This window comes from Manihot esculenta, chromosome 4, assembly GCF_001659605.2.
Source record: "Manihot esculenta cultivar AM560-2 chromosome 4, M.esculenta_v8, whole genome shotgun sequence".
NCBI classification, from domain to species: Eukaryota; Viridiplantae; Streptophyta; class Magnoliopsida; order Malpighiales; family Euphorbiaceae; genus Manihot; species Manihot esculenta.
Genome location: NC_035164.2, coordinates 7,798,589 through 7,813,368, shown reverse-complemented (window position 1 = coordinate 7,813,368; position 14,780 = coordinate 7,798,589). Strand labels below are relative to the sequence as shown.

Below are 14,780 nucleotides of genomic sequence, written 5' to 3'. Positions count from 1 at the left end.
GGCGGCAGGTTCGGCGGCCGAAAGCCCCTCCAGAGCCGAAAGTCAGGCACTTTCGGCGGCACCTTCGGCGGCCGAAAGTCCCAAACAGATCCGAAAGTCTTCTTTCGGGGGCAAGCTTCGGCAGCCGAATGCTGCCTCCACAAGGGGGTTCGGCGGCCGAAAGTTCCTTCGGCTGCCGAACCTGGTTTCTCCCAAAAGGGTAGAAACTTGGCTCACATGAGCCTCTTGCCTCCCAAAACCTCAAATCATGCATAAGGCTCAACTAGGACATGCATACAAGTTCCTAGGGGTCTCAAACAGTCATATACCCCAACTACAACACTTCAAACACACACAATCAACACACATTGATCAAAACATCAATATTAACCCATAACTCAACATATAACCTAACATGCATTTCTACCCATAGATCTTGCATAAAACTTATTTAAAACACATAAGGAGCTTAAGATCGGCTCTTACCTCTTGAAGATCGAGAGGGAGACGACCTAAACTTGGAGATCCACGAAAATGAGCTCCTGAGTTCCCAAAGCTCCAAAACTTGTTTCAAAAGTTCAAAACCTTCAATGCAAGCTTAAAACTCAAGAAAAATGGTGGGGATTTGAAGGAAGAACACTAGATTTGGAAGAGGGAGGTCGGAAGCTAGCTGTGGTCGAAAATGGGAGAAAGCTCGCCCATTTCGGCCAAGTGACCCTTTTATAGGTGGCTGGCCAGGCCACGTTCGGGGGCCGAAAGTGCTTCCGCATGCATGCCATGTTCGGCGGCCGAACTTGAGTTTCGGCGGCCGAACTTGGACTTCCCTCACTCATGCTTTCGGGGGCCTAACGTGCCTCCAAAACGCATGCATGTTCGGCGGCCGAACTTGACTTTCGGCGGCCGAACCTGGGTTTTCCTCCAAGGACTTTTCATGCAAAAACTCATTTAATTTCATACTTAAAACACTAAAATTCATGAAAACATTTTACAAAAACATGATTTTACCCTTCTAGAGGTTCCCGACAACCGAAATTCCACCGGACGGTAGGAATTCCGATACCGGAGTCTAGCCGGGTATTACACAACGTGCCCCAAGAATGAAATACTCCTCAGCCAGAACTCACACTTGGAGAACTTGGCATACAAGCCATGTTCCCTCAAGGTTTGCAGAACTAACCTCAGATGATGGGCATGCTCCTCTGCATTCCTGGAATACACTAAGATATCATCTATGAAGACAATAACAAAGTGATCCAGGTACTGACTAAACACTATGTTCATGAGATCCATGAATGCTGCAGGGGCATTGGTTAACCCGAACGGCATCACAAAGAACTCATAATGCCCATATCTGGTCCTGAAAGTTGTCTTCGGTACATCCTCTTCCCTTATCCTCAGCTGATGGTACCCAGATCTCAGATCTATTTTGGAGAAACAACCTGCTCCTGCTAGCTGGTCGAATAGATCATCGATCCTTGGCAACGGGTACTTGTTCTTGGTAGTGACTTTGTTCAACTGCCTGTAGTCGATACAAAGTCTGAGAGATCCATCCTTCTTTTTCACAAATAGCACTGGAGCATCCCAAGGCGAGGTACTCAGTCTGATGAATCCCCTATCTACCAACTCTTGCAACTGTTCTTTTAACTCTTTCAATTCTGCTGGTGCCATCCTGTAGGGAGGGATAGAGATCGGTCTAGTTTCAGGCATCAGTTCAATTTCAAACTCTATCTCCCTAGCAGGTGGTAAACCTGGCAGCTCGTCTGGAAACACATCTAAAAATTCACTGACCACGGGCACTGAGGCGAGCTCTCTGACATGACTATCCAGCTCTCTCACATGAGCTAGAAAATCCTGACAACCCCTCCTGAGTAGCCTACGAGCCTGAAGGGCTGATATCAAACCTCTAGGTGTACTCCCCCTGTCTCCTCTGAAGACAACCTCTGACCCATCCTGACATCTGAACTTGACTACCTTGTCTCTGCAGTCCAAGGTAGCACCATGGGTAGATAGCCAATCCATCCCTAGAATGACGTCAAAATCTGTCAACTCTAGAACCACAAGGTCGGCGGACAGGCATCTTCCCTCTACAAAAACTGGACTACACTGACAGACTGACTCTGCCACTGACGGGTCACACTTAGGTCCACTGACCCATAGGGGACACTCTAACCCAAAAACCATCAATCCCAACCTCTCGACGGCCCTCGAAGCAATGAAAGAATGAGATGCACCAGGGTCCATTAATGCATACACATCAGAACAACCAATGATGAGATTACCTGACACCATGGTGTTGGATGTGTTTGCCTCCTGCTGAGTCATAGTGAAGATCCGTGCTGGAGCTTATGGGCCCTCACCCCTGAAACCCGCTGAAGAAGAGGCTGCCCCTCTTCCTCTGCCTCTGCCACTAGCCTGAGTCGCGGCTAGAGCTACTGGCTGAGCCACACTACTAGAAGCTGTCTGCTGAGATTGTGCCATAAAAGCTGCTCTGGGACACTCCCGTGCCATGTGTCCCTCCTGCCCACATCTGAAGCAGGCTGTCGTCCCAACCAGACATACTCCCTTGTGCAGCTTCCCACACTTCCTGCATACTGCATTATCTGCACCTGAGCTCGAGCCACCTCCTAATCCCAGACTTGACTTGATCTTACTCCAGAACTTGTTCTTCTTGGACTTTCGGGAGCCTCTGTCCCACTTCTTACTGCCTGAACTCAGAGAAGAAGGGTCTAACCTACCCCCTCCTGGGGTCTTGGAACCAGAAAGCTGTGCCACTGACTGCTTAACTTTCCCTTCGATGATAGCACTAGCCTCCATCCTCCGAGCCATATCCACTATGGCATGGAAACTCTCCCTCTCTGCTGACTGAATCAAGGAGGAATACCTGGAATGGAGCTTCATGATATACCTCCTTGACTTTTTCTGATCTATATCCAGATTCTGCCCAGCAAACGGCAACAACTCCAAGAATTTGTCCGTATACTCATCCACACTCATCTCATCCGTCTGCCTCAGCTGCTCGAACTCAATCATCTTCAATTCTCTTGAACTGTCAGGGAAAGCCCATCCTGCAAACTCATTTGCAAACTCCTCCCATGATAGGCTGTCCAACCTCGGGTTCACATAGTTCTTAAACCACTCTCGGGCCTTCTTGCATTTTAGTGTGAACCCAGCCATCTGAATGGCTCTACTGTCATCAGCTCCTATCTCATCTGTAATTGTCTTGACCCTTTCAAGGTACACAAACGGATCACCACCGGTTTCAAACTGGGGAGCACCCAGCTTTATGTAATCGGTCATCTTGACCTTGCTCCCTCCAGATGAGCTAGGTTTAGGCATTTGGATTTCTGGGACAGTAGGTGCTGCTGGTGGTGGAGGAGGTGCAGCATTCCCTGGGGTAGGGTTCGCTGTACCTGGATAGAATGATGGGGGTGGGTACATAGGGTACTGTGGGTACGGTAGGTAGAAAGGTGGGTATGACATCTGAGAGTGATAAGGATTAAAACTGGGGTAATCCGATGTACCTCCCATCGAATACCCGGGATTATGTGAAAAGGGTGGGTAATAAGGTGGCTGAACAAATCCCGAGGCCTGAGTGCCTCCTTGGGACTCTCCCATTCCCTCTTCCGACATACTTACTCCGAGACTGCCATCCCTCCTCTGATCCACATCCATCTGATCCCCCACATCCTCTGACATATCCCCTTGCACTGTTCCCCTCACTGATCTGCTTCTACTCAGATCCAAAGACCTTTTAGGGTCTCTTACTGCTCTTTCTCTGCTGGACCTACTTGACATTGCCCTAGGCAATGCAGGAGGACGGGTATCTGTGCCCTCGTCCTGGGGTGGTACTCCAGTCAATCGTGCAGATCGACGAGTTCCTCTCATCCTGTTTTCTGGAAAACAGCACACATCACATAAACATTAGCATCGAATGGTTCATGTGCAAACACATGAACCCGCATCACATACATAGCATATCATTAATGCACATGCATAAAATCATGGCATTTCACATCATCATTCAAGACAGGACTCTTTATCCTATCCTAATGGACATGATCTTCCTATTGTGCTTGACCTTTTAGAACATCTATGAGCCCGACACTCTAGGTCCGACCATATGAACCTAGGGCTCTGATACCAATCTGTAACGATCCGAAAATCGGACCGCTACTGGCGCTAGGATCCAGATCGGCTTATGGCCACCGGGACCCGTAGCAAGCCACACATTCATCCTGTGAACCTGTTTAATCCCATACATGATCAACAACTTACATAAAAATTTTGAACTTTCTTTCTATTCATTCATTCTTTCGTTCATTCACCAAACTCAACCTGTGCATACACTATACATATACATAATCATAAACATTAACCCCTCTTGGAGTCTCAACACTGCCTCAATGGGGTGACATAACATATATTGAGTTTGGTTACATAAACATCATTAAAATCATGTACTCAAAGGGATTACCAATAGACTAGAGTCAAGCACAACTATAAACCTCAATAGACATCATTACATTACATTTCTATACTATACTTTTTACATTACATATCAACATTTTTCATGTCCACACTAGCTATTACATGACTATAACTTCATTACTCTTGCTGACCTCCTGGTCTACCCTGTACCTGCAAGCCTGGGGGTTAAGGGAGAGGGGTGAGCTATTAGAGTCTAGTGAGCAGAATAATAACATATTTATATTAAAGGTTCATACTTTCATGGAATGCATCACATCACAACTAATCATATCAAGAATGAACTTGTCACCATTTAGCCCTCTATATATTCCAATCATGCCAGGGGCGTAGTGCAGGCCACACCTGGTCTTTCTCTTATACATAACATAGCATACATAACCAATTGTACCGGGGGCGTAGTGCAGGCCACACCCGGTCTTTCTCTTACATAGTGCCAGGGGCGTAGTGCAGGCACGCCTAGACTTTCATATCATATCATTATGTCATAACATATGAGGGCTAATGGATCATTCAACATTCATCCACATCAACAACATATTATGCAATGCAACATATTTGTGAATTCTAATGCAAACACCCTAATGTATCTCATGGCATTCATGATGCATGAATCATGCTAAAACTTTCATTTAATTTCTCAATTTAAAACATTAAGTTTAGTTCCACTCACCTTTGGCTGAAGCTCTACTGACTCGGAAGCAGCTAAACTCACTGCTGGGGTCCTCGGTTCCTCGGGTCCGAACCTACACAGGTGGACTCAAATGAGGGACCTAACATACATAAACATGACTCTAAAATACTCCCCAAAAACTCCCTAAAACACCTTAAAACAATCACATAAATCATGCAAAGGAGGGCTGAACAGGGCATTTCCGGCAGCAGGTTCGACGGCCGAAAGTCCCTCCAGAGCCGAAAGTCATGCACCTTCGGCGGCACTTTCGGCGGCCGAAGGTTCCCTCCAGAGACGAAACTCATGCATGTTCGGCGGCACCTTCGGCGGCCGAAAGTCCCTTCCAGAGCCGAAAGTCATCTTTCAGGGGCAGGGTTCGACAGCCGATTCATGCTACCACAGGTAGGTTCGGCGGCCGAAAGAGCCTTCGGCTGCCGAACCTGAGTTTCTCCCGAAGGGCAGAAACTCAGCTCAACATGCATAAACGCCTCCCAACTCATTCAATCATGCATTTTCCTATTCTACAACATGCATACTCAAGTATACAAGCTCCTAGGGGCTTCAAACTATCCTAAACCCCATCTACAACACATCAAACATGCATAACCAACATACATTGTTCATAAACGCACAGTAAACCCATAAACTTCACATAAACCTACACATGCATTTCTACCTCAAAAACTTCATAAAACTTACTTAAAACATTAAAGGACATATGGATCTATTCTTACCTCTTGAAGAACGAGAGGAGAAACGATCCAACTTGGAGATGGGAGAGATCTCAACTCTTTGGTCTCCAAGCTTCCAAAACTCGCTCTTTTGTTCAAATATCTTCAAATCAACATAAAGCTTGTTAAAACATGAAAGATCGAAGGAAAAACATCCAAAATGAACCATGGGAGAGCAAGAACTCACCGTGGCCGAAAATGGGGAGAAAACTCGCCCGTTTCGGCCATGGAGCTCTTATATAGGGGCTGGCAGACCACCTTTCGGCAGCCTAAAGTGCCTCCAAAACTCATGCAAGTTCGGCGGCCGAACATGTGGTTCGGCGGCCGAACCTTTGAAACTTTCGGAAGCCTAACTTGCCCCCCTAAACCATCCCACGTTCGGCGGCCGAACCTGGAAATGTCTCCTTGGTCTTTTTCTTTTAAAACTCAATTTTCTTTTTGCTTAAAACCATAAGATACCTTAAAACATTTTATAAAAATATGATTTTACCCTTCTAGAGGTTTCTGACATCCGAGATTCCACCGGACGGTAGGAATTCCGATACCAGAGTCTAGCCGGGTATTACATTGGCCTTCCCTTTGGACTGCATTTAGATCGCTTCTATCTGGGTCCTTACGATGTCGATGGAAGCTTCCTCTCTTATCTTGGGAGCCATGAATGAGGCCTCCTCCCGAACTTTATACTGCTCGAGAGTGGCCTTTAACTTTTTTATATATTGGAGCATTTATTCATTATTTAAATTATTCAAATCAGCCTCATTAACCATTAAGAATATATTTTATCCACTGCCAACAATGGAGGAAATGATAGTGCCCTTGTTGGCAGCAGCTCGTGAATTATTAGCCATTTAGAAAATAGAGGAGGAAAAAGGTTTTCTTTTAGGAGAAAATGAATAAGAGGCTAGTCTCTAATCCAATTGAACAGTGAGAAATCAATGAAAATATCCCGGGAATAGAACCAAATAATGTGGCTAAAATGAAATTGTATTGCAATTGGTCAATCTGCAAGAAAGAGAAAGTGAGGTGGTTGGTGCCTACAGCAGCTACTCCAACGCTCAAATCAGTGAATTGAATAAAAGGAGGAGTGTAATGAATTGCTTAAAACTCAAGAGTAGTTGCGTAAGAATGCATACGTTGATCTCTGTGTTCATTTGCTTTTATACTGTAAGAAAATAGAATTGGTTACTCTTGGAAATTTGACTAGTACCGGCTAGTGAATATGAGATCCCGCGATTATAGGTGTGACAGAGATCTGCTAGATTGTACTCTCCAATAGTAATTTTCTGTGAAGTCTCATCCTATTATTAAGAGGGCGAGTTTTGACGAAAATCCAAAAAATACGGTGTCTGGATATTCCTTTTCACAGGTGATACCACATATCATTTGATCAGACCTTTACTATATGGCTTTATTTTAAGGTGACAGCTCATATCTTAATTTGAAGAATAATTGTGTTACATTAGATATGATAATCGTTTATTAGTATATATGATATTGGTACTATTTAATTTGAATATTATAAATTAATTTTTAAAAATAATAAAATATAATATGAAATTGTCCGCAAAGTAATTTCTACTGAAACTCTCTCTTTTTTAAGAGTGGATTCTTAATCTCACGCGGAAATGTCTCATTTCTCATTATCTCAAAACTATTCAGAGAAGTACCCAAAAGTCGATGATGAATGGAATTTATAAGGGATCGACTGTCCACATGTCAGAATTTAAATTCTATAAATCATTTATGGAAGTCGATAAAAAAAATGGTATTGTGAATTATGAGAAAGTTAAATATTATTTAATGCAAAAACATAATGTGAATACTTAAAATTGCACTAACTAAATACTACATCTAATTGAAATTACAAAAACTAAAAATATAAAAATTTAAACAATTATGTTTTAAGATCCTTTAATAACTGCCTATTAAAAAAATTTATCTACAAAATATGACAAATGCAAAAAAAAATATATTATAAATAATATTATCACATTTTTATAATATAATAAAACATAATATTATATTTATAATAATTTAAAAAACAATAAAATGATAAACAATGCTGATAGAGTAATCTCTGCCAGCCTTACAGAATTTGTTTTTATTGTTTTTCAAAAAATAAATTTATTTAAAAATAATTATGGCAGTGTCTGCCACAAAATTTTAACTTTTTAACAAAAAATTTTAAAAGAATACATTGTGGCAGTCTCTGCCATACTATATTTTATTATTTTTAAATAAAAAATAAAAAAAATTATGGCAGTGGCAGAGACCGAAAAATACGACAGGCAATAATTTTAAATTTTTTTATTATTTTTAAATACACCTCGCGTCCTGGGTTGGACAAGGGTGCTCTAAATGAGTCAATCTTGCTCATGGCTTCTTCAAATGCTCTTGACTGGGTAATTATATCCTTGGCTAGCTTGGAGTTATCAGCTCTTGATTGGTTGAAGACAAAATTTTTCCTTTGATTCCACAGGATCCAGCATGCAGTTCCAAAAATTACACTCTAGTTTATGCCATGAAACAATGAGTACTGCCCATTGCATTGTGAACAATCCAGTTCTCTATGGAGATGGTATTATCATAGAAAGCAGTAGTATCCCTCAAAGGGATAAAAAATTCCATAAGCTAGAAGCATAGAAACCGTCACGGAGAACATGCTACTGACACGATCATTGCACAACGGACTAGTGTTGGAGCTACACGGATGTCTTCTTTGTCTTTTGCAGTTGGTTAAGAGTCTTCCACTAACATCAAGACAAAGAAACATATTCTACTGAACTCCTTTCCTACGCCAAATAAATTTCCATCCTGTATTCATAGAGGGAGCAATATTAGCATTCAAGGAATTATAAGCTGATTTTAAAGAAAACTTACCAGAGCTTGTTCATCTCCAAATGACCACATCATCCTCATATTGAGGTAGTGATAGTGATATTGCCGAGCTAGAACATCAACAAAAAAGGTGGGTAATACCTAAACCTCCTCTACTTAGCTGGATAGGCTTCTATTGCTTGAGATTCACCGCCTTCTGAATACCATGAGATAATTGCTCCATACAACGTACAAATAAATATAGGGACAAAGGATCTCCCTGTTTAAGACCTCTTGAAGGATGAAAAGGTTGCAGCTTTCTACCATTCCGAAGTACCTGCATGGAACTATTCATAACGCGTTTCGTAACAACCTGAACAAGATTGTAAGGAATGATAATGTTGACCATAGTGTCTAATAGGAAGCCCTAGTTAGCTAATTTTAATTGCCATCTAACCCTTCTTTCCCTGCCTTGCTCTCATCGAGTGTATAATCTCTTGCGTACTAATGATATTGTTGGTGATATGGTGATCAGGAACAAATCTAGACTGGGTGAGCCTGATTATAGAAGGCATGATACTTTTCAATCTGTTAGCAATGACCTTTGTGATAACTTTATAAATGACATTACAAAGGGCTATAGGTCTGAATTGGACTTTAGGAATCAATTTTAGGAGAGTATTGTTAGTTGATTCATCCAGTCCCCCTATTGAAGCACGCTCCTAACTTCATCACAAATGTCCTTTTCGTAGGTTTCCTAATATTTCTGGTAAAAACTTGTTTGTAGGTTGTCATTTCTAGGAGCCTTCTAAGGTTTCATACTGAACAGGACTAGGTGAATCTCATTATCTTCCACCTATTTGCTTAGATTGGCCATATTAGCAGGGGGATACACTGGAAACAAATCTCTATTAGGATAACTCGGCGCATCAGTGATGCTTTCCAAAAATAGGGAAGTAAAGAAATTCACTGCCATGCTTTCCAACCTATCCTGTTTTGCGACCCATTTCCCATTACCGTCTTGAAGCATTTCAACTCTATTCCTCTTCCTTCTTTTGATAGCCTTAAGACTGTAAACTCAGAATATGATCACCCAAAGATGTAAGGGATGCTGCGGATCTTTGGTTTTGAAGGTTCTGCAACTTTTGAAGCCTCTGCAGTTTCTGGGAATTTTCTGCAGAATTTTGGAAAAACAGAGGAAAGGAAATTTGGAACAGAGGAAAGGAAATTTATTCAGATTCCTTTAAAACTTCACTGTGCCCATTACAATTTCATTGCCTTATTTATACTGGAAAAAAAAACTGAAAAGCAAGCTTTAATCCGAGCATCACGCCACAATACGTAAATCTCGGATTGAACGAAAATCAAGCGCTGACCAATTCAGAAAATAAACATGCAGAAACAGATTTGGAAATAACGTGCAAAGTGGGTGCAAAGTGGATACGTGTATCAGCTAGCTTAACAACCAGCATAACAAGCTTAATTTCTTCATTTCTCCCCCGTAAGCTTGTTCTTCACATCTTTGATCCCAATCATCATGCTCAAGTCATCCATCTTGTCTCGGGACAGTGGCTTTGTCAGAATATCAGCGAGTTGTGATTCAGTTTTTACATACTCGATTTTGACTTCTCCTCTCTGGACACATTCCTGAATGAAATGAAACTTAATATCTATGTGCTTACTTCTGTTATGATGGACGGGATTCTTTGTGAGAGCGATTGTAGATTTGTTGTCAACTTTTAACACGAACTTGTTTGTCTTCCAACCGATTAACTCATGTAACAGCCTACTAATCCATATGCCTTGACAAGCTCCTGCTGTTGCAGCAATATATTCGACGTCACAAGAGGATAAGGCTACGACTTTCTGCTTCTGAGAAATCCAGGTGACAGGGCTTTGGCCGAGGAAGTAGATTACCCCTATCGTGCTTTTCCTATCATCCATGTCTCTGGCTAAGTCACTGTCGCTATAACCTACTAGCTTGAACTCCTCCTCTTCCACCTTGTTGTATAAGCACCCATGATGTAAGGTGCCTTTCACATAACGCAATATCTGTTTCATGGCTGCTAGATGTTTCGTTGTTGGGGCTTCCATGAAACGACTTACAATTCCAACTGAATATGCAAGATCGGGTCGAGTATTCACCAAATACCTCAAACTTCCGATTGCACTCCTGTATAGTGTTGCATCTACCGGAGGACTTCCATCTGACTTGCTCAGCTTCACCCGTGTATCCATTGGAACCCGACATGGGTTGCACTCAGCCAGGCCGAGCTTCTCGAGCATCTTCTCAGCATACCCTGACTGGTTAAGGGTGATGCTATACGGCTTTTGCTTGACTTCTATACCCAGGTAGTAGCTTAGCATCCCAAGATCACTCATCTTGAAGATCTTTCTCATCTTGGCTTTGAAATTCTCCACACCTCTCGGCTTTGAGCCCATGATTATCAGTTCATCTACGTACACTCCCACAATCTGCACTTCATCTCCAATGTGTTTTTTGTAGACTGCATGTTCGATCATGCATCTTTGAAACCCTAGCTCTCGGAAACATTTGTCTAGCTTTATATTCCATGCCCGAGGCGCCTGCTTAAGACCATACAGGGCCTTTCGTAGTTTCAAAACTTTTCCTTCCTCTCATTGTTCAATGAATCCATCTGGTTGTGATACGTACACTTCTTCTTCTATCTCACCATTCAAAAACGCAGATTTGACATCCATATGATGTACTATCCATCCTTCTTGTGTGGCTACAGCGAGTAACACTCTCACTGTATCTAGTCTGGCTACGGGAGCAAAGACTTCTTCAAAGTCTATGCCTTATTTCTGCACATACCCCTTTGCAATAAGTCTCGCTTTATATTTAATGATCTCCCCTTCCGGATTCTTCTTTACTTTGAAGATCCATTTCAGACCAATAGCTCTCTGGTCCTTTGAGAGTTCTGCTAGTTCCCACGTTCCATTTCTCCGGATAGCCTCCATTTCTTCTATCATTGCTTGTCGCCAATGTTCACTGCAGGCAGCTTCATGGTAAGATGCTGGTTCTTCAATTGACATCAGGTAAAGATCGTAGTCTTGGTCGACCTCCACTGTGTTGTCATAAATTTCTTGAAGAGTCCTGAACCTCCTTGGTCCCTCCGAGCTGCTTTCTCCTGTCTCTGAATGTTCTGGACCTGACCCGGCTATAGGTGATAAGGAAGCCGGCGTCAGTTCCTGACTTTGGAGGTTTTTGTCTTCTTCCATTTGTGCTTCCTTGTATATGATGATAAGTGGTCCTTCTGTTGTGGAGTTGGTTGTTGTCTGGCCTTGCCATTCCCACTTCTCTTCTTCCTGAAACACAACATCTCGACTTACCACAATTCGATTAGTATTTGGGTTCAATAACCGGTATGCTTTGGACCCTGGTTCATATCCCAATAAAACCAGCTTCATGCTTATGTCATCCAACTTTCTCAAGTGTGGAGCTGTGTTCTTGGCATATGCAATGCAACCAAAAACACGCATATGATGAACACTTGGAAGTCTTCCATGCCACGCTTGATACGGAGTCATACCTTGGACACTTCTTGTGGGTGATCTGTTCAATATGTATACTGCAGTACGTGCAGCTTCTCCCCAATATGTAGCTGGCACTCCGGAGCTATTCAAGAGACACCTTATCATCTCCACTACGGTTTGGTTTCTCCGCTCTACTACTTCGTTTTGCTGTGGGGAGTAAGGAGCAGTGAGTTGGCGTTTGATGCCGTGTAACTCGAAGAACTTGTTGAACTCATTTGATGTAAACTCGACTCCTCTGTCTGTTCTAAACATCTTGAGCTTACATTCGGACTGGACTTCGATCTGAGCTTTTACTTTCTTGAAAACACTAACAGCCTCATCTTTTCTTTTGAGCATCTCAATCCACATATAACGACTATAATCATCCAAAAGCAAGAGAAAATACCTGTTTCCGCCGCATGTGGTAGGTGATATCGGCCCACACAAGTCACCGTGCACGAGTTCCAAAGGTTTGGTTGCTTGATACTCTCCTGCTTTCGGGAAACTCGTGCGATGCTGCTTGCTGATCACACATTGTTCACAGATGTGCTTCACTGTTTCTATTTCTGGTAAACCTTCTACCATGCTTTCTTGTGCAAGCTTGCGTAATGCTTGATAGTTGAGGTGCCCGTAGCGAGCATGCCATAAGCAAGACTTTTCAGACAGCCTTGTCAGGTGGCACTCTGATTTTGCTTGTGTCATTCTCATCATGTAAAGGCGACTTTCCGCTCTCTGCACCTTGGCTATCAACCTGTCCTTTGCATCATATACTCTCAGAATCCCTGCTTTCACTACCTCTTTTGCTCCTGATTTGTCGAGTTGACCAAGACTTATAATATTAGATTTTAATCGAGGAATGTAATATACATTCGTTAGTTTAAAATGATCTCCATTCTTGCACTGAAACACTGAGGTGCCTCGGCCTTCTACCTTGACGACTGAACCATCACCGAACCTGACATTTCCTTTGATTGATTCATCGAGATTGGTTAAGGCTAGCTTGTTACCAGTCATATGGTTGCTTGCCCCCGTATCATAGTACCACATGATTCCTTTTGTTTCTCCACTTTCAAAGTCATGCAACTGTTCTTCATTCAGCAGTAGCTCTTTTTCTTTCTCTTCACCAATGTGAATCAGCTCACTAGTTTCTAGCATCAACAACGTTGACTCCTCTTCGAATTACTCCACTAAATGTGCTTCATTTTTTCCTTTTCTTTTAGCTTTGCAATCGGATTGAAAATGGCCATATTCGTTGCAATTGTAACACCTGACCTTTTTAATGTCGAACTTCTAACGGTGTTGTCCTTCATCATCATGACCTCGGCCTGTTCCAAAAGGGCCACGACCCCTGCCGCGACCTCCTCCTCTACCTCTGCCGCATCCTCTACCTCTGCCGCATCCTTTACCACGTCCACGTCCGCGTCCCCAGCCTCTGATCACGTCCTGTGGGCGCTTCTCATTGAATCTTAAGGACTCAGCTCGTGCTTTCCACTCTCCCTTAGTGAGTAGCACATATTCGTCTCCTCTGGAGTCGTAACTCCGCAACCTCTCCACGTGAGCTTTGAGAGAACCAGTTACATCTTCAATTGTCTTAATAGACAAGTTCCCGAATTCCTCTATGGTTGAGGCAATCTGAAGGTACTTAGGGGACACTGAACGTAGCATTTTCTTCACTACATACGTTTCATCAACCCTTTCACCAAGAGCTCGGAGCTTGTTGACAACTGTAGCATTCTTTCCAGTGAATTCATCGACGGATTCACCATCCTCCATCTTCATGCTTTCGAGCTCCCATCTGAGAGCTTGCGCCCGTACTTCTTTGACCCTCTCTGCACCGAGGTTCATAACCTTGAGAGCATCCCATGCCTCTTTAGCTGATTTCTTTACCCCCAACTGTAACAGGGTATCTTCGGTGATCCCTTGAAAGATTGCCGCCAATGCAATCTGGTCTGAACGAGGATCAACTGGATCTTCTGACTCAACCACATCCCAAACGTCTTGAGCTTGCATATATACTTGCATCTTGATTGCCCAAGCCGCATAATTTGTCTTTGTTAGGAGCGGATACTGCAAAGAGACACCCCCTTCTCTTACGGGTGCTCTCACTACCGTTTCTGCCGTCTGTCCAGTTTCTGTCGTCTGACCACCATTGCCGCCGTTACCACTACGGACAACACTGGACGATGAAGCTTCGTGTCGTGGCATGTATTTGGGCATAAACTAGGTCCCGGGCTCTGATACCAAGTGTAAACTCAGAATAATGATCACCCAAAGATGTAAGGGATGCTGCGGATCTTTGGTTTTGAAGGTTCTGCAACTTTTGAAGCCTCTGCAGTTTCTGGGAATTTTCTGCAGAATTTTGGAAAAACAAAGGAAAGGAAATTTGGAACAGAGGAAAGGAAATTTATTCAGATTCCTTTAAAACTTCACTGTGCCCATTACAATTTCATTGGCTTATTTATACTGGAAAAAAAAAACTGAAAAGCAAGCTTTAATCCGAGCATCACGCCACAATACGTAAATCTCGGATTGAACGAAGATCAAGCGCTGACCAATTC

The 14,780-nt window shown here is 42.9% G+C and overlaps 1 protein-coding gene across 1 annotated transcript; it reads right to left on the bottom strand.

Moving 5' to 3' along the window:
• Positions 1-13,512: 13,512 nt before the first annotated feature.
• LOC110612533 (DEAD-box ATP-dependent RNA helicase 24-like) lies at positions 13,513-14,427 on the bottom strand. The gene has a single exon (XM_021753309.1). It carries the CDS (start codon positions 14,425-14,427, stop codon positions 13,513-13,515), a length of 915 nt encoding a protein of 304 aa, XP_021609001.1.
• Positions 14,428-14,780: the final 353 nt, after the last annotated feature.

Coding starts and splice junctions, on each gene's coding strand:
- LOC110612533 (XM_021753309.1), bottom strand. CDS start 14,427: ATGCCACGACACGAAGCTTCATCGTCCAGTGTTGTCCGTAGTGGTAAC.